A 23427-nucleotide genomic window follows, 5' to 3' on the forward strand; every position below is an offset into this window, starting at 1 on the left:
TCTTCACTTTCTGCCATAAGGGTGGTGTCATCTGCATATTTGAGGTTATTAATATATCTCCCGGCAATCTTAATTCCAGCTTGTGCTTCTTCCAGCTCAGCGTTTCTCATGATGTACTCTGCATAGAAGTTAAATAAGCAGGGTGACAATATACAGCCTTGATGTACTCCTTTTCCTATTTGGAACCAGTCTGTTGTTCCATGTCCAGTTCTAACTGTTGCTTCCTGACCTGCATACAGGTTTCTCAAGAGGCAGGTCAGGTGTCTGGTATTCCCATCTCTTTAAGAATTTTCCACAGTTTATTGTGATCCACACAGTCAAAGGCTTTGGCATAGTCATAAAGCAGAAATAGATGTTTTTCTGGAACTCTCTTGCTTTTTCAATGATCCACTGGATGTTGGCAATTTGATCTTAGGGTCTAGTTAATCTGGTGGTTGAGTGCTTGAGGGAGGTTTGAATTTTACAAAATGCTTCAAAAAGTGCTTCAGGCTAATCCTTACCACTGAAACAGAACTGAAGTCTTTACAACTAATTTATTACCTTCACTGTTGTTACTTCTCTTGCCTGATAACAGTTGTATGTTTCTCTATCTTTCCTTCCCTTACAATCATTAATTACTGAGACTTGATCAAGGGCAAGCTTGTAGCCAGGTTTAGATCACAAAATGACTCAGGGAAAAAATAAATGGCTTCTCTTATGTCAAAGGGCTTCCCTGGTGGGTTAGACAGTAAAGAATCTGCCTGTAATGCAGGAGACTTGGGTTCAATTCCGGGTTGGGAAGATCCCCTGGAGAGGGGAATGGCTACCCATTCCAGTGTCCTACCTTGGGAAATCCCATGGACAGAGGAGCCTGGTGAGCTACAGTCTCTGGGGTCGCAAAGAGTAGGACATGGCTGAATGACTTTCAGTTTCACTTTTCTTATGTCAAAAAGGGGTATTTGGTTCTTTTCCTCCAGGGATCTCTACCCTGTCTGCTTAAAGCCCACTTAAATTTTTTTTTTAATTTAGCAGTAGCGGGTCTTCCTGGAGAAGGAAACGGCAACCCACTTCAGTATTCTTGCCGGGGAAATCCCATGGACAGAGGAGGCTGGTGGGCTACAGTCCATGGGGTCTCAAGAACTGGACATGACTGAGCACTTGTCAGCAGCAGCGGGTCTTAGTTTCGGGATCTTCATTCCTTCACACAGTATCTTTCGCTGTCTCACTCGGGCTCAGTTGCCCCAGCATGTGGGGTCTTAGTTCCTCATGCACGCATGCTTGCTGTGTCACTTCAGTCCTGCCCGACTCTTTGCAACCCTATGGACTATAGCCTGCCGGGCTTCTCTGTCCATGGGACTCTCCAGGCAAGAATACTGGAGTAGGTTGCCATTTCTTTCTCCACTTAAATGCTCAACCAGGATCAGACCTATGTCCCCTGAATGGCTAGGCAGATTCTTAACCACTAGACCACCAGGGAAGTCCCACATGCCCACTTTTTAATCCAATTATCCACATTTTTTTTTACATGGCTACTAGAATATTGAAAAATGTACTTCATGTTTCTGTTGAACAATGCTGCTCTAGATTTTTGTGTGTGTGGTGGAAATTGTTCAGGAAAATAATTTTATATATAGGCATGTTCCTAGGACTTCCCTGGTAGTCCAATGACTAAGACTCTGAGCTCCCTATGCAGGGGACCCAGGGTCTGATAACCTGGGAACTAGATTCCATATGCCACAACTAAAGACCTCACGTGCCACAACTATCAATAATAATAAATGAAACAAACCTGCTTGCCATGACTAAAACTCCCACATGATACAACAAAGATCAAAGATCCTGCATGCCACAACTGAGACCCAGTGCAGCCAAATAAAGAAATATTTAAAAAGAGTTTTTTCCAACTGTTGTGTGGTTTTGAAGGGTCAACGATGGCATGCAGGAGGCCAAGAAGGACACAACAGTGGTGGTGGGGGCCGGACCTCAGAGGGCAGTGGTGGGAGTAAGAATGACAACAGCAGTAACAATTCACAGTAAAGTGGTAGTTGCTGTGTTTTAAGCATTTTGCATGTTAATTTCATTCTTCTCCGAAGCCCTAGGAAGTAGGAACAATTACTACCCCATTTGGCAGATGAAGAAACTGAGGTACAGAGAAGCAAGATCATCTGTTTAAGACACCTGGTTGCAGCCTATGCCCCTATGGGGACATGAGGACAATTACAGACAGATTAGTAGGTGGACTGAGAGACCCTGGGAAGGGAGACAATGAAGCCTGGGTATGGGGGAGCCAAGGGCATGGAAGGAAAAGCCAGTGGTGGTGAAAGACAGGATCAATTAAGGGTGCACCAAACCTGGGGAGCCTGGAGGACCTCCAAGGGGGGATACAAGTGGCAACTGGATGCTGGGTGGGGACAGACACCAGGTGGACAGCTGAGGTTGTGGCTATACTTGCATGAAATGGGGGTAAAGGGAAGGAATTGAGGGTCACAGTAAATCACTGCCCTCCTCCAGGTAGAAACTGTTGCAGGAAGGGGGACCCCTTCCAGGGCCCAAGAATGGGCTCTTGTCTAACACTTGGAAATGAATTGTCTGAGGAGACACATGTGGTGACAAAGTAGAAGACTTTATTGGCAAGGCGCACCCAGGCAGAGAGCAGCAGGGTAAGGGAACCCAGGAGAAGTGCTCTACCACATGGCTCGAAGTCTCACGTTTTATGGTGATGGGGTTAGTTTCCGAGTTGTCTCTGGCCAGTCATCTTGCTTGGCCTGTATTTGATCTGACTCAGGGTCCTTCCTGGTGGTTTGAATCTCTCAGTCAAGAGGGACTTTAGCGCAAAGGATCATCGGAGGTTGGTAGGACATATGATGGACTGGCATCTCCTCCCTCCTTTTGGCTCCTCCGGAATTCTCCTGGTTAGTTTTGCTGGCAGCGTTGTAGTCTTTATTGGAATTTCCTGTTGTGAGACCATGCATGCAAGTGGTTATCATCCTGCCTGGCCAAGGTGGGCAGTTTCCATCAACAGTGGTGGCCGTGGTGGAAGGGGGTCCAGGGAGGAAATCAGACAGAAGGGGGTCACCTGTGGCCACCCCAGTCAGTCTGCCCCCAAGAGGCTATAAACTCTCCTTGCATTCCACAAGTTGCTTGAGCACCTATGTAAGCCAGGCCCATGTTGAGTGTTGAGGAGTCAGCAGTGACCAAGATGGACAGAGACGTCTTCCCTCGTGGTGTGGTAGGGACAGTGGATATAACTTAATATGAATTATATATAAATAGAAGATCAGTGCTTTGGTCTGAAAGTTTGTGTCCCCCCTCCCAAATTCATATTTTGAAATCCAACTTCCTTATGTGAAGTTATTAGGAGGTGGGGCCTTTGGGAATTGATTGGGGTTAGATGAGGATTTGAGGGTACAGCCCCCATAATTAGATTAATGCCCTTATGAAGAGAAAGAGAAACAAGGTATTTCTTTCTGTGTGCAATGCACCAAGGAAAGGCCATGTGAGGACATAACCAGGAACAGGGACTTCACCAAGACCCCTGCAGTGCTGGCACCCTGATCTTGGACTTCCACCATCCAGAACTATGTGAAATAAACGGCTGGGAATTCCCTGGTGGTCCAGTGGATATGAATCTGCCTGCCAATGCAGGGGACAGGGGTTCTATCACTGGCTCAGGGAGAGCCCACATGCCATGGAGCAACTAAGCCCGTGGGCCACAACTACTGAGAGCCTGCATGCTGCAACTACTGAAGCCCGTTAAGCCCTCGGGCCTAGAGTCTGTGCTCTGCAACAAGAGAAGCTACTGCACTGAGAAGCAGCAATGAAGACCCAGTGCAACCATTAATAAATAAATGTCTAAACATTTTTTAAAAAGAAAGAAATGTCTGTTACATAATCCGCCCAGGCTGCCCTATTTATTATAGCAGCCCCAGCTTACTCAGACAATCAGTTTATGATAACTGCTCTGGAAAAAAAAAAAAAATATATATATATATATATATATATATATGTAGCAGGGAAGGGAGAAGGGTCCCAAGGGCAGGGATGGGGTGGAATTTTGAAGATGGTCACACTGCAGTTATGAGATATGAATAAAATCCTGAAGGAGGCTGAGAGAGCCATGCAGACATCTCAGGGAACAGAGGTGTAGGCAGAGGCAACAGCAGGTGCAAAGGTCCTGAGGTGGGATGGTACCTATTGAATTTGAGAAAGGAGGCAGGTCTTCACATCACACAGCCTTGTCCAGATCCTTCATCCAACTTCCTTCAGCTGGCTGGGGACACAGCCCTTGAGCTGGCCACTAGAGGCCACCCTCTCTGTGGTTTCCAGGGTCACTACACTCATTCTGCCTGTGAGGTCACGACTGGCTTTCGCTGAGCCCTAACTGTGCCTCAAATGCCACGCTAAGCGCTTTAGAGAGATGAACTCAGCTGTCTTCCAAACGTTCCTCTGAGTTAGATGCATTGAAAACATTTATTGCAGTTTTATTGAGTATAAGTGACACATAACAAACCACACACTTTTAACGTGCACAATCCGTTGAGCTGGAAGCAATCACCATAATCAAGATATTAATACTAAACAAATCCTAGTTCTTTTTTTTAATCCCTCCCTCCCACGTCTCCGCACCCAACCCCCAGGCAACCACTATAGATGAGGTTGCATTTTCTAGAGTTTAAATAGAACCATAGAGTACATACTTTTTAAATTTTTGGTCTGGCGTCTTTCCCTCAGTAAAATTAGGAAGATTCATTTGTGTTGTATTTTCGAGCGCCTTTTTGCTCCTGGGGAAACTGAAGCACGTAGAGATGTGGCTTGAAGGGGGATTTTGGTGAATTGGTGTCACGCACAGATTGGGGCCCCGGTGGAGGCGGGTCCTGGGTGCGCAGCTCTCGGAGGGGCGCTCTGATCCCTCGGGGGACGCGGGCAGGTGCAAACGGCATAAGGGGCCCCGCCTCGCGGGCAGGGGGTAGTCAGTCCCTCAGCGCCTGGAGGAGGCGGGGCCGGGGCCGGGCAGGGGCGGGGTCGAAACCGGGGGCGGGGCGGGACCAGGGCGGGGCATCCCGGCTCTGGGGCCTCCGATAAGTAGCTGCAGGGGCTCGGTCGCGCCTGGGCGCTGCGATAAGGCGGGCGGCGGTGAGGGTCGCGTGGCGCTGCCGGGAGGTTCCGCGTCAGGAGGCCCCAGCGCCGCCACCCGGGACCGGGGCCGGGGACCCAGGCTGGGGGCCGGGCCGGGGCGGGGCGTCCGGCCGTGTCACGCCCGCCTCCCTCCCGGGGCCAGGGCCGCTAAAATGGCGGCGGCGGCGGCGATAGCGTCCCGCACCGGGCCCGGGGGCCTGGTCGCCGCGCCGGGGCCCCACTAGCACTTTCCTGGGCGTCCGCGTCCCGGCCGCGTCCTGGCCTCTGGGGCGCTCGCACGCGGCCCCCGGGGCCCTCGGTCCGCCCTCCCGGCGCGCCCATGAACTCCGTGTCGCCGGCCGCCGCTCAGTACCGGAGCGGGAGTCCGGAGGACGCGCGCCGCCCGGAGGGCCGCAGGCCGCGGGGACCCCGAACCCCGGACCCCCACGGCCTGGGGCCCTCCGGAGCTAGCGGCCCCGCTCTTGCATCGCCCGGGACCGGCCCCGGAGAGCCGGACGAAGTGGACAAGTTTAAGGCGAAGTTCCTGACCGCTTGGAACAACGTCAAGTACGGTGAGGAGGGGGCGGGGCCCGGGGCTTCGATTCTGACGTGAGAGCGAGCTGAAGTTCAGGCGGGCAGGGCTAGGAAGTCGGTGGGAGTCTAGGAGAGCCAGGACCCTGCCGTTGCCAAGTATTCCACCCTTTGTTCCCCTCCTGTGAGTCACCTGTGGGTCGTCTCCCGCCCTGCCCAGCCCAGGGCGGGCCGCTGGCTGGCAGGTCCAAAGGGGAATGTGTTTTCAAGTCTCAGTCGACTCCTCAGTGTGACCTAGGACAAGGGTTTTTTGTTTCCCTGTGCCTCCATTTTCCTCCTCTGTAAAATGGGTACAATAATCAGACCTGCTTTGATTCATCCTGAAATTAGTAGCAGACATGCGTGTGGCTTCCCAGGTGCCGCAGTTGGTAAAGAATCTGCCTGCCAGTGCAGGAGACTCAAGGGACATTGGTTCACTCCCTCGGTGGGGAAGATCCCCTGGAGGAGGAAACAGGCAATCCACTTCCATGTTCTTGCCTGGAGAATCCCATGGACAGAGGAGCCTGGCAGGTTACAGTCCATAACTGTGGTGGTAGAGTGTTGTCCATACCCTGTATACACAGCTGGGGTGGTATAGTGTTGTACATGACTGAGCATGCACAGGCAGCACATGTGGCTGTTACCAGGGGCCCCGCCTCCATCTGAGAGGAATGTAGCACGGATGCCCCAAGAGCCTACCCTGACATAAGAACTAGGAGAGTCCCCGTGTCACACGTGGGGGCACATAAGCGCTGTTGCTGTCCTGTTAGGGTGTGTGTCTGCCAAGCAAGTGCTTCATCTTGCTGGGGGCTGCCCTGTGTCTCCCCAGGTTGGGCAGTCAAAAGCCGGACCAGCTTTAGCAAGATCTCCAGTGTCCATCTCTGTGGCCGCCGCTACCGCTTCGAGGGCGAGGGTGAGCTGGTGGCCCCTGACTAGGGTTGGAGGAGGCCCCAAAGGGGTGTTTCTGGTGGTTAACAAGCCTGCTCTTGCAGGTGACATCCAGCGTTTCCAGCGGGACTTTGTATCTCGCCTATGGCTCACATACCGCCGGGACTTCCCACCCCTTGCGGGAGGCAGCCTGACCTCAGACTGTGGCTGGGGGTGCATGTTACGAAGTGGGCAGATGATGCTGGCTCAGGGCCTTCTGCTTCATTTCCTGCCCAGAGGTGAGCGGTGGTGGAGGGGGAAGGGCACAGTAGGAGTAGAGCGCCAACCCCAGGTCAGCAGTGTTAACAATGGTTTGTAAACCAAGAATTTCAAGGCCTGTTAGAATTGTGTGTAAAGTTAAATTTGGGGGTGGAGTGAGAGTTGTTTATAAAATAAGTTTAAGGGGGCTTCTCTGGTGGCTTAGACGACGGTAAAGAATCCACCTGCAAAGTGGGAGATGTGGGTTTGGTCCCGGATTGGGAAGATCCCCTGGAGAAGGGACTGGCTATGCACTCTGGTATTCTTGCCTGGAGAATTCTGTGGACAGAGGAGCCCAGCAGGCCCCAGTCCATGGGGTCGTGAACAGCTGGAGATGACTGAGCGACTTTCACTCACTCCTGGTGGCCCAGGGGTTAAGACTCTGTGCTTCCATTGCAGGGAGCTAGGTTCAATCCCTGGTCAGGGAACTAAGCTCCCGCATGGCATCAGTGCAGCCAAAATGTAAAAAATAATAGTTAAGTTTAAGGAATGTGAAGAGTGTAGTTAAACACGAAGGTTTCTAATGGAGCATCAGTGTTGTGTGTGAATCATGGGAACTGCCCCACCCCCCATGCCATCGCCATTTGACTATTTGCTGCATCCCTACCAGACTGGACGTGGTGCCAGGGCGCAGGCCTGGGCCCCTCCGAGCCGCCGGGGTTGGGCTCTCCCAGCCGACGCCGGGGGCCTGCGCGGTGGCTGCCTCCGCGCTGGGCCCAGGCCCCTGAGCTGGAGCAGGAGCGCCGGCACCGGCAGATCGTGTCCTGGTTCGCTGACCACCCCCGGGCCCCCTTTGGCCTACACCGGCTGGTGGAGCTGGGGCAGGGCTCAGGCAAGAAGGCAGGCGACTGGTATGGGCCGTCTCTGGTGGCACACATACTCAGGTGAGGGCCGCGGCAGGGGGCACGGGAGCCCCTGGGTGCCCCCCGGGGAACTCAGGCCTTTCCTCCCATCCCCAGGAAAGCGGTGGAGAGCTGCTCAGAGGTCACCCGCCTGGTGGTGTACGTCTCTCAGGACTGCACAGGTAAGGGACTGGGGGCTGAGGTCACGGGGTTCTTACCCTGAGCCAGTCACTGCCTCACCCGCCTATTAGGACCCACTTTCTTCAGAGGCTGAAACAAGTTCTGCAGCAGAGGGGCCCTTGGAAAGGACTGGAGGCCCACACCGGGCAGCGGGGGCGCTGCTCAGCATCCCTTCATTCTCTCTGGAATCAGGAGAGGAGGCTTTAGGGGCTTCTCTGAGTAATAGAATAAAGGACAGAAGGAATTCCTCTCTCAGGTCCAACTCACTCTTTTTTTAAAAAGAATGACTATTTTTGGCTGCAGTGGTTCATTGTTGCTGTGGGTGGGCTTTTTTCTAGCTGTGGTGAGCAGGGGCTACTCTCTCTTACTCTCTAGTGGTGCATGGGCTTCCCATTGCTGTGGCTTCTCTTGTTGCAGAGCACAGGCTGCAGGCACTCAAGATTACGTAGTTGTGGCGCATGGGCTTAGTTCCCTCGGTATGTGGAATCTGCCCAGGCCAGGGACCAAACCTATGTCTGCATTGGCAGGCAGATTCTTACACAGGACTGCCAGGAAGTCCCCAACTCACTTTTACTTTGTAAACAGTGCTAACGCATACGAAAGTCAGGTCTCCTCTGCCTCACAAGGTTTTCATGAGGATTAAGTGAGTCAGTGATAAACGTAACTCTTAGGGGCTTCCCTGGTGGCTCAGTGTGCTAAAGAACCCGCCTGCCAATGCAGGAGAGATGGGTTTGATCCCTGATCCAGGAAGATCCCACATGCCACAGAGCAACTAAGCTCATGCGCCACAACTACTGAGCCTGTGCTCCAGAACCAGAACTATCGAGCCTAGGGGTCACAGCTACTGAAGCCCTCACTCTGGAGCCCGTGCTCCACAACAAGAGAAGCTGCTGGCGATGAGAAACCTGTGCACACAACTAGAGAGTAGCCCCTGCTCTTTGCAGGCAGAGAAAAGCCAGAGCAGCAATGAAGACCCAGCACAACCAAAAATAAATAAAATTTTTAAATTTAAAAAAAAAGGAACTTTTAGAACAGAGCTTCTCATATAGTAAGTATTCACTGAATATTAGCTCTCATTGAGTGAAAGTTGCTCAGTTGTGTTTGACTCTTTGACTGATTCTCTACACCAGAATACTGGAGTTGGTACCCTTTCCCTTCTCCAGGGGATCTTCCCAACCCAGGGATCGAATCCAGGTCTCCTGCTTTGCAGGCGGATTCTTTACCAGCTGAGCCACAAGGGAGGCCTGAGAATACTGGGGTGGATAGCCTATCCCATCTCCAGCGGATCTTCCCAACTCAGGAATCGAACTGGGTTCTCCTGCATTGCAGGCGGATTCTTTACCAACTGAGCTATCAGGGAAACCCCCCTCATTGTTATGCCCTCCCAATCAGTTTATAAAGGGAGCTTTTGTGGATTGATATCAAGGAATCTACAGATCCTATACATTTTAATGAAAAAATATAGATGTTTGGGGCAAGGTGTAATTTTTCACAGAGAGCCTGTTTGTTAGCCTGTTAGGGCTGGTATAACGAAAAGACCATAGGCCAGGGAATTCCCTGGTGGTCCGGTGGTTAGGTGCTTTCACTGCTGGGACCTGGTTTTGGTCCCTGGTTAGGGAACTGTGATGCCACAAGCTACACAGCATAGCCAACAAAACAAAAAAAGCACCCACAGGCTGGGTGGCTTGTAAACAAGGTCTTTATCTTTTATAATTCTGGAGGCTGGGAAGTCCAGGATCAAGGCACTGGCTGTTTGGGGGTCTGTTGGGGGCCTACTTCCTGGTTTGTTTCTCTGTATCTTCAGGCAGCAAAATGGGCAAGCATGCTCTCTGGGGTCCCTTTTACCGGGGCAGTGATGTCACTCATGACCTCATCACCTCCCACTTCCTCATTCCATCACTTCCGGGGGGTGGGGGGTGGGGGTTAGAATTTCAACATATGAAATGGGGGATGGGGGCGGGGGAGGGTGCTTCCCAGGTGGTGCTAGTGGTAAAGAACCTGCCTGCCAATGCAGGAGATGTTTAAGAGACGCGGGTTCCATCCCTGGGTGAGGAAGATCCCCTGGAGGAGGGCATGGCAACCCACTCCAGTATTCTTGCCTGGAGAACCCCCTGGACAGAGAAGCCTAGCAGGCTACTGTCCATGGGTTTGGACATAGGTGGACATGACTGAGACATTCAGACCATTGCAGCTCTTGTCTCCAGGAAAGATTGAATGTATTTTTCTGGGAGTCAGGAGGGGGTTACGTAGCCACGAGGGAGATGACAGGAAAGCAGAGACCAGCGGATGAAACTTGAGGGACACACAGGGACATCCAGCTGACTGACGAACTGCTTGGTGCTCCCATTTCCATCTCGGCAAACCCAGGTGCCGAGGAGGGGAAGACTGGTCAGGCCCGGGCTTGGGCAGGCACTCTGGGCTGTGGGGAAGGCTCTTTACCTCCCTCTTGGCTTTACACTCCTTGTCATAATCTCAGGACCTCAGTTGCCCTCTGAGGCAACTGAAATGGAGGTGTCCATACCTGCCTGGCGTGCCTGGGATTGTCTGAGGGAGTTTGGGGTGGAGGGTGGGGAATGCTGGAAAGCGTTTCTGCCAGCAACAGGAGTGTCATCCAGGGAGGTTGCTCAGGTGAGGTTGGGCCCCAAGGATGGAGGTTCATACAATGAGACTTGGAAGGCGGGCGAGAACGTGACCTGCTGCCCTGTCCTTGCAGTATACAAAGCGGACGTGGCACGCCTGGTGGCCCGGCCAGACCCCACGGCTGAATGGAAGTCCGTGGTCATCCTGGTACCAGTGCGGCTTGGTGGAGAAACTCTCAACCCCGTGTACGTGCCCTGCGTGAAGGTAGGTTCTGCCAGGCTCCCCCGTGCCTCCCCGCACAGCCCCCCTCACTGGAGCCCTGCAGACATTTTCAGCTTGGGTTAGGGGTTTGTGCTTCCTTTGTCTCTTCGTTGGATTATCCAGTAGTTATGAAGCAGCTGTTTTGTGCCAAAAGCCCTTTCAGCTGCTGAGGACTCAAAGGTGAACAGGCAGCAGTTCATGCCCTCTGGGAACTGACATTCTAGTGGGGGAGTGACAGGCAGTAGGTGTGGGACCCGGTTGACAGCTGTGGCATTGCAACTCGCACGCTAAAGGAACCAAAACTAACATGGTGAAGGGCAGGTGGGGGTGGCTGCCCAGCCTCGGAAAGCCCCTCTCTGGCCAGAAGCAGATGAGAAGCCAGGGGAGTAGGTGTCCAGGCAGAAGGAACAGCTAGGCTGCAAAGACCGCAGTGTGTTTACACTCAGAACAAAGGCCAGCGATCTCCCCATAGCCCACAAGGCCCTCTACCATCTGCCCACACTCTCCACCTCACTTCACTCTGCCCCAGCCACACAGGCCTCTTTTCTGTTCTCAGAAAACACCTGCCTCAGGGCCTTTGCACTTTCCATTCCTATCACTTGGCGTGCTCTTTCCCAAAACGATTTCTGAATTCCCTTAACTGTTTGCTGAAACATCATCTCTCACTGAGGTCTTTCCTGACTCCCCCTGCTTAACACTGCAAAGCCTTCCCTCTTTTTATTCTCCAGAGAGCTGCCACCTTCTGACACATGATAGATCTTACTCCTCTTGTTCTTCCTTCTCCCACACTAGCACATAAGCTCCATGGGGACAGGGTTTTGTCTGTCTTGGTCACTGCCGCCCCCCAGGGCCCCGGCTTGGGTTTGCACACATTGGGCCTTTGTCTTTTTTTTAATGATTTTATTTATCTGTTTTTGGCTGTGCTGGGTCTTTGTTGCTGAACAGGTTTTTCTCTAGTTGTGGCGAGCCAGGGCTACTCTTTGTTGGGGTGTGCAGGTTTGTTATTGCAATGGCTTCTTGTTGGGGAGCACAGGCTCTAGGGCACGGGCTTCAGCAGTTGCAGCTCCCAGGCTCTAGAACACAGGCTCAGTAGTTGTGGCGTATGGGCTTAGTTGCTCTGTGGCATGGGGGGGGTCTTCCCCGAGGAGGGATCCAGCCCATGTCTCCTGCATTGGTGAGCGGGCTCTTTACCACTGAGCCACCAGTAAAGAAGCTCTGGGGTTTTGCGAGGCATTTGGGTGCCTGACAGCACCTGCTCTGGGCCCTCACTCCACCCCCTTTCCTTCCCGCAGGAGCTCCTTCGTTCAGAGCTGTGCCTGGGCATTATGGGCGGCAAGCCCCGCCACTCGCTGTACTTCATCGGCTACCAGGGTAGGCCCACACCATGCTGCTCCATGGCATCCCCCCACCCCCCTTTCCACCGCCACCCCCACCTCACATGTCCTCCCCACAGATGACTTCCTGCTCTACCTGGACCCGCACTACTGCCAGCCCACCGTGGATGTCAGCCAGGCCGACTTCCCCCTGGAGGTGAGCGAGCTGGGATCCCCAGGGTGGGGTTGGAGGCGTGTGGAGGGAACCCGCTAAACCTCCCTCGTCTATCCACCCCAGTCCTTCCACTGCACCTCACCCCGCAAGATGGCCTTTGCCAAGATGGACCCAAGCTGTACCGTGGGTTTCTATGCTGGAGACAGAAAGGAGTTTGAGACGCTCTGCTCAGAGCTGACCAGGGTGAGCCGGGTGTGCTGGGGGCTGGGGGGGCAAGGGCAGGTCTACAGCAGAAGAGGAACAGAGGCCATGAGGCCAGCAGACCTGGCCATGTTGTCAGGATTATTATCCTGCAGGAGCCCTACAGTGTTTTTCAGCTTGGGTTAGGTCTGATTAGCAAAAAGCGTCATGAAATGAAAAATTTAAGGGAACAGCTGCTCCCCAGAGGCTGAAGTGGCAGGACCTGCCTTGTCCTTTGGTTCTGTTGTTCTATCGGGGATTTACCCTTAGGGTAGCAAGAAATGACCACCAGCTTCTCTGGGTGTGTGCATGTCCTCAGTCATGTCTGACTCTTTGCAACCCCATGGACTGTAGCCTGCCAGGCTCCTCTGTGTATGGGATTTCCCAGGCAAGAATACTGGAGAGGATTGCAATTTCCTTCTCCAGGGGATCTTCCCAACCCAGGGAACCTGGGATTCTTTATTGCTGAGCCACCAGGGGAGCTGCCCCCCACTATCTAGTTCAGTGGAAAGAGCCCCATGTTCTTAGCAGAGAGAAAATCCCAGGGCTGTGGTTCATTGGTTGCACAAGGTCACATGCTCATTACTGAGCCAATCACTGTAGCCAGAGCACAGACGGTGCTGATTGGCTGCTCTGCGTCACTGTGCTGGAGGGGTGGAAGTTGAGTTCAGGAAGCACCTGGTTAAGTATGGCTGTTAATTGTATCTACTTGGATAATTACCATGGCTTCGGGACTGAGCTGCTCGCTCTTCTCCCAACAGGTCCTCAGCTCCTCCTCAGCCACAGAACGATACCCCATGTTCACCCTGGTCGAGGGCCACGCTCAGGACCACAGCCTGGATGACCTCTGCTCCCCGCCCTCCCAGCAAACACTGCGGCTCCCTCGCAGTGGCCGGCTCCTCAAGGCTAAACGCCCAAGCTCTGAGGACTTTGTGTTTTTATAAAGGGAGGGAATAAGGGAGAAGACACAACCCTATTTATTTTTTAATTTATGTCATGTTAGGTGTGGGAGCTTGAACTCCCCCCTGACAAGTGCAGCTGAGAGAGACCAGTCCAGGAAGCCTCCGGGCTGGGGCCGTTCAGCCAGGAACAGAGCCCGCACACCTGCCTCCCACCAGCTGGGCCCTCTTCATGGGGCAGGGAGGGAGGCCCCCGGGCACCCACTCAGGGCCTGACTCCGTACTGTAGTTTGCACTGGACCGTCCATGCCCCTCACTGGTCACAAAGCCCCTATCCTGCCAAGAGCTGGTGGGAGCGAGGAGGGGCCGTGGCTGCTGGGGGCTAATAAAGCCGTTTGACTTGACTGTGCTATTGCTGGGCCCAGCATATGAGGGTGGCTTGCGGGGAGGTTTCCTGAGTCATCTGGGGAAGCTTGTTGAGTAGGCCTCAGCTTCCACATCTCTAAGATGGGAAGACTCCCTAGCCTACAGGTAGATTCGAGGGTCCATACAGTTGATAAGAAGGGAAGGGGCCCCTGCAGGCTCCCTTGAGCTCAGTGGCTGCTCTTGGGCCCCTGCTGCTTCCTCCGTTGTCGGCCCAGCTGCCGGAAGTGCAGCCGTTTGGGGTTGAGGCCAAAGGCCTGCAGTCTCTGGCGGCTGAACTCACGTCCCCCAAGTGTCACTGTGGGGCCCAGGAGACGGGCCTTCTTGCCCCTCTTCCGCCTCTGGGGGGCCAGCTTCTCCGTGGGTGTCACAGGATCTGCCTCTTCCTCTGCTGGGGTGCTCTCAGGCTGGGACCGCTTGCCACAGGCCCCATCAGGTGCTACCAGCTGTCCTGATGAGCCAGCTCTGTCTCTCTGTGGCTTCCCTGTGGCTTCCGTGGGCATCTCTGCCCTGGAGGAGGAAAAGTCATGAATCAGCCCAGGCCGGTCACAATTTTTATAGGCCGGTTTTTATAGATGAGAAAAGGGGCAGCTCAGAGAAGTGGCCAGAACAATTTGGGGGCCTGCCTGCACTCAAACATGGGTCTGATACCACACTGGGATTTTTCTACTCTGAAGCTGGAGTGGGTAGATAGATGCTCTTGATCACTTAGCCTGTGCCTACACTAAGCTCTTCACACAAACTAACTCATTTTAGCTTTATGTCAGCTCTGTGAGCACTCCTGATTTATAAATCAGGAAATAACAGGCATAGTAACAGTAACAAGAGCTAATAGCTATCCAGCATTTATTGTTTTAAGCACTTTACATGAATCGATTTATGTAATCTTCAAAAAAAGAAAAACCCAGCAAGAAGTGAGCCATCTGTATCTCCATTTTGCAAATGAGGAAACAGGCCCAGAGAGGGAAAATGACTTGCCCAACATCATACAGCTATGGCCCAGCCAAGACCTGATGCCCAGGTATTGGAAAGGAAACCCTACCCCCAGGGTCATGTGACAAACAGCTGACAAAGCATGACTCAAACCCTGGGCCTGACAGGGCTCCGAAGCCCACCTCTCCACCAGCCATACTCACTCCTCTGGGCAGAGTGACTTGAAGATCTGCTGTTTTTTCCATACGTTCCGGGCCTTCTGGCTGTACACCCTCTTGTCCTGCAGTTCTTCCTGCTCCGACCTGCCGGCCCCCAGCGGACATGTCTGTTGCTGGGTGGTCTCAATGGGGCCCATGCTTGCCTGCCAGCCTGCTTGCCCCTCCTCCTGGGGCACCCAGCCCAGCCCCACCCCATCACCTGTACATGCAGGTCTTCTTCAGGGAGCACCACCGATTCAGCTCCTTGTCATCGGCAGCGAGGATCTGCAAGGGAAGGGAGGGTGGGGTCCTGCTAGTGAGCCCCAGGGGGCCCTGACTCAGCCTTAGTCAGCTCATGGGTCAAGGCAAGGTAATGCTAGTTCCACCGGGCAGCAGTGTCCCGATGGTGAGGAAGAACTGATTTCTGCAGAGGCCAATGGAGGTTTTTTTGTTGGGGGCATCAGATGGGGAAACAGGCCCAGAGAAGGGGATCCTTACCCCAAGTCACATGGCCAGGAAATGGCTAATGTCAGATTACAATCTGGGCCCTGACCGGTATATTGTGGTCCCAGCAGACTCAAACCAGGGGAGGGGTCTCCGTGCCAATGACCAGCTTTGCTAATACAGATGAGACCCAGGTTCCCAACCTTAAGACCTTAAGTCTCCTCACTTATGAGTTGGGCAACCCTCTCAGAACCTACTGGAAGGTTATCAGGATGAGGAAGTGAATACAGATGGTATAAGCTCAATCATCATTGGCTATTTTTACTGCCAAGCATCCACAGCCATCATGGCTAGGGCACAGTGACATTCAAAGCACATTTGTTTCACATCCACAGTCATAAGGTGGGGCTGTTATAAGGCCCATTTTACAGATGGGGAAACCAAGTTACAGAGCCTTAAGTCATACGTCCAAGGTTATACAGCTGGTGAGTAGCCCAGTCAAGATTTCAACTGGTGCCAAGTCTTAATGGCCACGCTGCTGCCAATATACAGAATTAAACTGATATTTACTGGGGCTTCCTGTGGACAGCACTGTTTGAGCCCCTGCCTCACAGAAACCTTTGTGGCAGGCGATATTACTAGTATTATCATTAGCACTGTTGGTCCTGGTGTTCTGGAGATAAAGAAATAAATAGGCTGTGTCACAGCATGCCCAGTTCTGGGCATCCCCGCTTGCTTCTGGGGTACCCCGGGGTCCCACCTCCTCAGTGCTTAGTCCAAAGTCGCAGGGCACCACCGTGCGGTACTTGAAGCGACACGGCAGGTCATCAATGATGTCCTCGTAGTCCAGCCGGTAATACTCATCCAGGTACTCCTCGAATGTCTTGTCCCCTAAGTGGGGACAGAGCCAGGCTGTCGGGGTGTGCTGGGCCCAGCGAGCCCCTGCCCACCCACCGGCACCCGCCTGGGCCTCACCAGGGTCAAACACAGGCTTCTCCTGTCCCACAGCCGTGGCGAAGGGCGACTTCCGCTTCTTCTTGCCCAACGAAGGGGCCTCTCGCTGCTTCTTCCGGGGCTGGCTGGGGTCATAGTCGGCGTCCATCTGCCAGGACACATAGGTCAGGCCTGCCAGGGGACCCTCTGAGGCGCCCCCCGCAGGTTCCCATGCCCAGGGCACCTACATTGAAGTCGGGGTCCTCGCAGTGTGGCTCCTGTTGGCTCCAAGCTCCACCTTGCTCCGGCCCAGCCCACGTGTCCCAGTTCCAGTCGTCTGGTTCAGGCCAGACAGGCAGGGGGTGAACAGGGGATCAGTAGGCCAAGCACCCCCACCCCCAGCCCGGTACCCCAAGTGACCTCACCTTCCAGCCCTTCTTCTTCCTCAAACTGCGGCTTCTCCTCCTCCATGGCGCCATAGTACTCGTCCCCGAAGCACTTCTACAGGGTCGGGGCCGGGAGGGTCAGCAGAGCCCATTCCCCACCAGACACTGGTGCTCCTGCAACTTCTGTGGCTCCCCAGCACCACCCCCCAGGACCCAGCTCCTGATGTGGGGAGAACCCTGTGTGTCTAGGTCCCTGTACCCCCACTTCATGGCTCATCTTGCCCCATCGACCCTCCCGCTCTCTGCCCCCCTGTTCCACTGGCTAGGAAAGGCAAATATTGCTAACTGTGCCACTTATAAACACCTACTACATGCCCAACACTGGGCTGTGTCTCACTGCATTCTCACAAGCACCCCAGAAGACAGAAACTACTAACTAACACAGAACCTGAAGCTCAGGATTAAGAAGCTCCTAGAAAGTGAAGGTTTAACTTCAACTACACAGCACCTACCCACTCCACTTTTCACCTGGCCCATCTACTCATCCTTACTCTCCCTTCCATGAACCCCCAGGCTGAGTCTGGGTCCACTTTTTGGTGCCCGGGGTCCCCACTGCGGCTCCCATCCAGGCCTCACTGCCTGTTTCCATGGACTGAACCTGTGTTCCCCCTCCCAATACAACAATCAACACTAATGGCTCGATAAATGTGTTTAAAGAAAATATAGCAGCCCATGGTTCCTTGAGCATTTACCAAGCTAATTAGCATTTAGTATTTCTCACAGCCCTGAGGGAAATGCTGCAGTTTGGACCCACTTTACAGACAAGAGACACAGGATTAGAGAGGTCAGGTCACTTCTCTGAGCCAGAAAAGGACTGCTTGCTCCAGAGCCACACTCGGAGCACTCGGCTGCACAGCCAGGCTGGGGCTCTGGGGATGCACCTGCATGAGCTGGTCGTGCCGGGCAGGGTCGAAGTCACCCTCCAGGTCCTGCTCTTCAAAGCCCAGCGTCTCGTTGCCCGTGACTTGCCGCAGCCTCTCCAGCTTGGCCAGGATCTCCTTCCTCTTCAGGTTCTTCAGCTGCTTGAGTTCCTCCTGCTTCCTCGCTTTCTCCTGCAGGCGGCAGGTCAGAGGATGTCAGCAACACCCCCAACCCCTGCAGGCTGCACGTCCCCCCAAAGGCCACCCTGAGAGCCACTCACCCTCTTCTTCCGCTCCCGTGTCTCCTCCCTCTTCTCCTTCCTGCGCTCGTCCTTTCGGCGCACGGAGGAGGCGATGCTCCGAGGGTAGGTCTTGACCTGTGGGCACCAGAGATGATTCTGGGTTCCTTCCCTGGCCTGGGACCCTCTAGCCAGGTCCTCCCCAGCCCCCAGCCCCCAGCCCCCGGCCCGGCTACCCACCGAGGCAGAGTCTGGCTCCTCAAAGCGGAAGTTGTATTTGAGCTCAAAGTCCTCCTGCTTCTTCAGAAACAGTTCGCCCTCGTCTGAGGAATCGTCCACAGCCAGCTGGACCGGGGGACCAGGGACCCTGAGGGATGAGATGGGGTGGGGCTGGGGGGTCAGCAGAGCTCCTGCACACCTATGTACCAGCGTGTTCACACATTTAATCCTCACAAGAACGCTCTGCTAGGGAGCCACTGTTACCCCATTTTACTGATGTGGAAACCGAGGCATGAAAGTCCAAGAGCAGGGCCCCCTGGCTTCAGAGACCACACTCTGGGTCTCCCTCAAGAAAGGCCAATTCTGGGGACTTCCCTGGTGGTCCAGTGGTTAAGGCCTGCGCTTCCAGTGCAAGGGGGCACAGGTTCAACCCCTGGTCAGGAAACTAAGATCCTGCATACCGTGTGGTGCAGCCCCCAAAAAAGGGCTAACTCAGCTGTTGGTGTTCAGTCGCTAAGCTGTGTCTGATTCTTTGCGACCTCATGGTCACAAAGCCAGGCTCCTCTGTCCTCCACTGTCTCCTGGAGTTTGCTCAAATTTATGTCCATTGAGTTAGTGATGTCATTCAACCATCTCTTCCTCTGTCGTCCCCTTCTCCTCCTGCCTTCAATCTTTCCAACCATCAGGGTCTTTTCCAATGAGTTGGCTCTTCACATCAGGTGGGCAAAGTATTGGAGTTTCACCTTCAGCATCAGTCCTTCCAGTGAATATTCAGGGTTGATTTCCTTTAGGATTGACTGCTTTGATCTCCTTGCTGTCCAAGAGACTCTCAAGAGTCTTCTCCAGCACCCTAGGCGATCTTCCCGACCCAAGGAAATGTGTCCTGCACTGGCAGGCGGATTCTTTACCACTGAGCCACCAGGGAAGTCCCTAATTCTGTTACTGCTGCTGCTGCTGCTAAGTCGCTTCAGTCGTGTCCGACTCTGTGCAACCCCACAGACGGCAGCCCACAAGGCTCCCGTCCCTGGGATTCTCCAGGCAAGAACACTGGAGTGGGTGCCGTTTCCTCCTCCAGATTCTGTCACCGTCTGTGTGATAAAGTGAACACCCAGCGCCTTTTCCTTTCTGGCCAGTGCTGCCTCCAGGCCCCTGGGGGACAGGGGCCCTCACCTTTCCTCCTCTTCGTCTTCCTCCTCCTCGTCTTCCTCCTCCCCTTCTTCCTCATAGCGTTTATTGAGGATGTAATCTCGCAGGAAGCGCTCCCCCTCGTCCAGCTCTGGGTTGTTCCAGAATTCCCTGAGGTGAGTCTAGGGGTGAAGGGTGTGTGATAAGACCCAGGTGAAGGACTCAGGGTCAGCGAAGCAGGAGGGTGGGGCCGTGGATTGTGGGCAGCCAGTGGATGTAAGTGACTGCAGCTTCACGTCCAGTCTATGAAGTAAGCGCCATAATCCCCATGTTATAGAAGCTGAGGCCCAGAGATGCAGGGCCCCCATCCTCAAAGGATGTGCTCCTGGGGACTCCTCTGGGGGTCCAGTGGTCAAGACTCCACGCTTCCACTGTAGGGGGCACGGGTTCGATCCCTGGTTGGGGAACTTAAGATCCCAAAGGCCACACGGTGCAAGGGAAAAAAAAGGAACAGACGAAGTGCTCCTGGCTGGCCACTCAAGGGTGAGTTTCCAGGAAAAGGCTGGATGGAGGCAGACCGGGAAGTTTAGGGGGTCAGTAGCCACGGATGGGAACTCACTCACCAGTTCTTTCAGGGTGTCGGGGTTCTGAATCTCCTTCTGCCCCTTCAGCCACTCAATGTAGTCAGCATCCTCCTGGGCCTGAGGGATGGCCAGCGATGAGGATCTGCCGGACACTCCTGGTGCCCCCTCTCCGCCACCACTCCCCGTCCCACTGGGACCCGGCACCTACCTTCTCCTCTTTGCTTTTAGCACGTTTCTGCAGCAACCCGGAGCCACCTTCCTCAGCGCTGTCTTCATCCTCACTGTCCTCCACAAACGCCCGGAAGCTGCCCAAGCAAGAAAACAAGCCTCAGGATGGGTGCACTGGCCCTGCCCACTGATCCAAAGATGAGCCCTATCTACTAATAAGCCCTGAGCTCCTCCTGACCAGCCCAGAGCAGTGCTGTGACATACAGCCCATGATCAACCCCATTTCACAGATACAGAAACTGAGGCCCAGAGAACAGAAAATGACAGGCCCAAGGGCACACAAGTGCCCATTAAGTGGGCACATTAAGTGACAGAGCTGTATTTGAACCTGGGCCTGCCAACCTCAGAGCCTCAACTCTCTTCCACTTGGCAGCTCAGCCGGCTCCAGGGCTCACCTTTCCTTCAGCTGTTTCTGTTCTTCCACGTAACTCTTCGACGAGCTCTGCTGCAGATAGAGTGACAGGGGCCTCAGACCCTGCCATGGGCCCCTTAGCCCCTGAACCCTCCCACCCAGCCTCCATCCCACACACCTGGAGTCTCTGATTGGAGGTTTCCCCATCTGAATTCTCCTCATCGACATATTTGCTGGGCAAAGAAGGATGAAGGTTTCAGAACAGACTTCCCCGGGCCTGTCTGTCACTGTGGGGTAGGGGGCTCTTAAGAGCAACAGCTGGGGCCTCCCTGGTGGCTCAGTGGTAAAGAATCTGCCTTCCAATGCAGGAGGAGACACAGGTTCGATCCCTGATCCAGGAAGATCCCACATGCCTTGGAGCAACTGAGCCCTTACGCCACAATTATTGAGCACATGCTCTAGAGCCTGGGAACCACTACTGAGCCCACATGTTGAAACTATTGAAGCCCAGATGCCCTAGAACCCGTGCTCCACAACAAGAGAAGCCTCAGCAATAAGCCCACACACCACAACTAGAGCGTGGCCCCTGCTTGCCGCAACTAAAGCAAAGCCCCTGCAGCAATGAAGACCCAGCACAGCCAAAAACTAATAAATAAATAAAAATGATTAAAAGAGACAAAAATTCAAAAACAGAGCACCAGCTGGGGGGTGGGGACAGTGGGATGCAGGCAGGTCATCAAGCCTCCTGCTCTCTGAGGTTCCCCCAACTCTGGTGGGTCATTGGCTTCTTCCCACCCCCACCCCTAAGTCCCCCATGTGTCCACCTGCCCTGGGAAGGTGGAAGCAGAGGAGTTAGGCTGTCTCCTCACCCTCCTTTCTCCAGGATAACCTTCCTCTCGTAGTCCTTCAGGTACATGGGTTGCACCTTCTTTCGCTTCTCAGCTGCTGGCTCCTCTTCACTGTCTGAGGACGATGCTACAGGGCCACCAAAAGACGTCTGTCATCACCCACACCCACAACCCCCTTCCTCCCCCAGGCAGAGAATAACTGCTGGACCAGAATCAGATGGAGGTTTCAAATCCCCGCGCCACCAGTTCCCAGCTATCAAATAGGCATCACACTTGCTACTACCTGGTAATAGCTGGTGGTGATCACTCAGTGAGTAATTCACACTCAGAACAGTGCCAGACACACAGCCATTATTAGTGACAACAGTTGATAACCCTGGACACTCTTGGCTGATTAGTAATCAGTTTTTTTTCTTTTGGCTGTGCTGCGTGGCATATGGGATCTTAGTTGCCCCACCAGGGATGGAAGTGCAGAGTCTTAACCTCTGGACGACAAAGGAAGTCCCTCTGCTAATCAGTTCTGACTTGTAGATGAAAAAAAAGTGAAAGTGTTAGTTGCTCAGTTGTGTCCAACTCTCTGCACCCTATGGACTGTAGCTTGCCAGACTCCTCTGTCCATGGGATTTCCCAGGCAATAATACTGGAGTGGGTATCCATTCCCTTCTCCAGGGGATCTTCCTGACCCAAGGATTGAACCCAGGTCTTCTGCACTGCAGGCAGACTCTTGACTTTCTGAGCCACCATGGAAAGATTAAATAGCCACAACAGCTTCTAAAGCCATGAGGACCCAGGGTCCCATGAGAAGCAGCCCCAGACCTGTTCGCTGATAGAAGGTGGCATCTTTCTGATAAATGCGGGGGTCCTTCTTCTTCAACAAGGAGAGAGTCCTATAAAAGTCACGCTCTTGCTGGGGGTCAAATTCCTAGAGCAGAAAAAGGGGGTGGGGACAGATTTCAGAAGGGGGCTCTGATGGGGGCAGTAAGCAACAGGGGCAGGAGGGCTGAGAGGGTGTGGGAATTAGGGTGTAGGGAGGGGTACAGGTTAGAAGATGGCAGAATCCAGCTGGGTAGAGGCAGGTGGGGGGAGGGCTGGAGGGCTGGATCTGAGTGGAAGGGAGGGTCAAATGGGTGGGAGAGGGGACCCCGTGGGGGTGGACCACACATGAGTAGAGAATAGGAAGCAAAAAAAGGTAGCAGGCAAGGGGGTGGTGGTGCTTCCTGGAATCAATAAGGGATGGATGATACAGGGGCAGGTGGGCAGAGAAGGCATATGAAAAACAGAGAGGAAGGGCTGGATGGCTCAGTGAGTCTGGGAAGATCAGGGCTGGTGTGGGGAAAAGCTGGGTGCTCCACGGGGCAGAGGGATGCCCCATTTTGGGAACAGAGGCAGACAGGGAGAAATGGTTAGACTGTCAGGGATGAAGGCGCGATGGGGTTGGAGGTTAGCTGCCCCCTGTAAGTCCGGGCCAGGATGAGACAGGGCTCTTGGACATCTCCCGCAACTCCAAGACGGAGGCGAAGAAGCTCACCACGTGCTCGTCGCTGGAATCAGACTCGGAGCTGGAGTCGCTGCTGCTGTGCCGGTCCCCGTAGCGATCTTTCACTGTGGGACAAAGATGCGAGCCCCCCACCCAGGTGAGCCTGGGGGACCAGATCAAACCCCACCTGCGGACCGCCCGACACGCGCCGGCCCCCCACGCGCATGCGCCCCGCACTCACGCCGCTGCAGCTCCTCTCGCTCACGGTAGCGGCCGTACCTCGCCGCGAACGCCGCGTTCACCCGCAGGGGCGACGACCCGCGCGGCTCCGGCATGGCTGCTCTCCAACCTACTGCGCACGCGTCAGGAAAGCACGGCCTCCCTGGAGGTGGGGCTACGCACAGTTGACTTTAAATAGGGGCGGAGCCTCCTGGGCCGCACGTAACCTTGCCCCCAGCCCTTCCGGGATCCCTGGCCCTGAGACCGCTGTCCCCGCCCACAAGTCACGCCTCTGCGGGGAAGGCTGCAGCCACCGCCCATCCCACTCCCCCACCCTCTGGGCTCCAGGCACCCAGCTGACATCTGGGGGCCCTTTCTCCACTCGCGGTTTCCTGCCTCCCTTCCGTTCCGACAGCGTAAACCGCTGCCCCACCCAGCTCACTTACCCCTGGCGCCCTGGGAATTACCACTCTCTCCCCTCCTCCAAAGCATCCACGATCCTCGACCCCCAGGGCCCATCCCCACAAACATCCTGGATACGCGACTCTCCATCGCCCCCTC

At 54.3% G+C, this 23427-nt stretch overlaps 2 protein-coding genes and 1 long non-coding RNA gene across 5 annotated transcripts; 1 reads left to right on the forward strand and 2 right to left on the reverse strand.

The window, feature by feature from the left end:
• Positions 1-2583: 2583 nt before the first annotated feature.
• On the reverse strand, positions 2584-4987 carry LOC109561198 (uncharacterized). Its single transcript, XR_002181004.2, has 2 exons — positions 4677-4987; positions 2584-2932 (listed from the first exon to the last, which is right to left on the reverse strand). It is a non-coding gene; the product is annotated as an uncharacterized lncRNA (long non-coding RNA).
• Positions 4988-5140: 153 nt separating this feature from the next.
• ATG4D (autophagy related 4D cysteine peptidase) lies at positions 5141-13743 on the forward strand. The gene is made up of 10 exons (XM_019964158.2): positions 5141-5666; positions 6494-6577; positions 6657-6830; positions 7460-7733; positions 7809-7873; positions 10585-10715; positions 12005-12083; positions 12166-12242; positions 12324-12443; positions 13202-13743. The coding sequence occupies exons 1-10, from the start codon at positions 5435-5437 to the stop codon at positions 13382-13384; spliced, it is 1419 nt and encodes a 472-aa protein (XP_019819717.1). The 5' UTR covers positions 5141-5434; the 3' UTR covers positions 13385-13743.
• Positions 13413-23040, reverse strand: KRI1 (KRI1 homolog). Of its 3 annotated transcripts, none has more exons than XM_019964157.2 (19): positions 22889-23040; positions 22699-22772; positions 21987-22092; positions 21192-21297; positions 20501-20555; positions 20366-20412; positions 19951-20047; positions 19782-19859; positions 19204-19340; positions 18055-18181; positions 17857-17952; positions 17597-17767; positions 16695-16770; positions 16518-16606; positions 16312-16438; positions 16097-16227; positions 15113-15177; positions 14899-14997; positions 13413-14272 (listed from the first exon to the last, which is right to left on the reverse strand). In XM_019964157.2, the coding sequence occupies exons 1-19, from the start codon at positions 22980-22982 to the stop codon at positions 13933-13935; spliced, it is 2115 nt and encodes a 704-aa protein (XP_019819716.2). In that variant the 5' UTR covers positions 22983-23040; the 3' UTR covers positions 13413-13932. The 3 variants fall into 3 exon arrangements, with proteins under 3 accessions (XP_019819716.2, XP_019819715.2, XP_070648918.1); XM_019964156.2 differs by having other exon boundaries at positions 20366-20415; XM_070792817.1 differs by having other exon boundaries at positions 20366-20415; positions 22927-22963.
• Between the last annotated feature and the right edge of the window lie 387 nt (positions 23041-23427).

The sequence above is a fragment of the Bos indicus genome, chromosome 7 (genome assembly GCF_029378745.1).
Source record: "Bos indicus isolate NIAB-ARS_2022 breed Sahiwal x Tharparkar chromosome 7, NIAB-ARS_B.indTharparkar_mat_pri_1.0, whole genome shotgun sequence".
NCBI lineage: Eukaryota > Metazoa > Chordata > Mammalia > Artiodactyla > Bovidae > Bos > Bos indicus.

Bases quoted from the DNA above. Each gene is read 5' to 3' on its own strand.
- ATG4D (XM_019964158.2), top strand. From the start codon at position 5,435: ATGAACTCCGTGTCGCCGGCCGCCGCTCAGTACCGGAGCGGGAGTCCG. The intron at 5,667-6,493 runs GTGAGGAGGGGG...GTGTCTCCCCAG, and splicing joins TTGGAACAACGTCAAGTACG to GTTGGGCAGTCAAAAGCCGG. The intron at 12,084-12,165 runs GTAGGCCCACAC...TCCTCCCCACAG, and splicing joins GTACTTCATCGGCTACCAGG to ATGACTTCCTGCTCTACCTG.
- KRI1 (XM_019964156.2), bottom strand. From the start codon at position 22,982: ATGCCGGAGCCGCGCGGGTCGTCGCCCCTGCGGGTGAACGCGGCGTTC. The intron at 18,182-19,203 runs GTGAGGGCCCCT...CTCATCCCTCAG, and splicing joins GAAGACGAAGAGGAGGAAAG to GGTCCCTGGTCCCCCGGTCC. The intron at 17,953-18,054 runs GTGGGTAGCCGG...TGGTGCCCACAG, and splicing joins AGGAGCCAGACTCTGCCTCG to GTCAAGACCTACCCTCGGAG.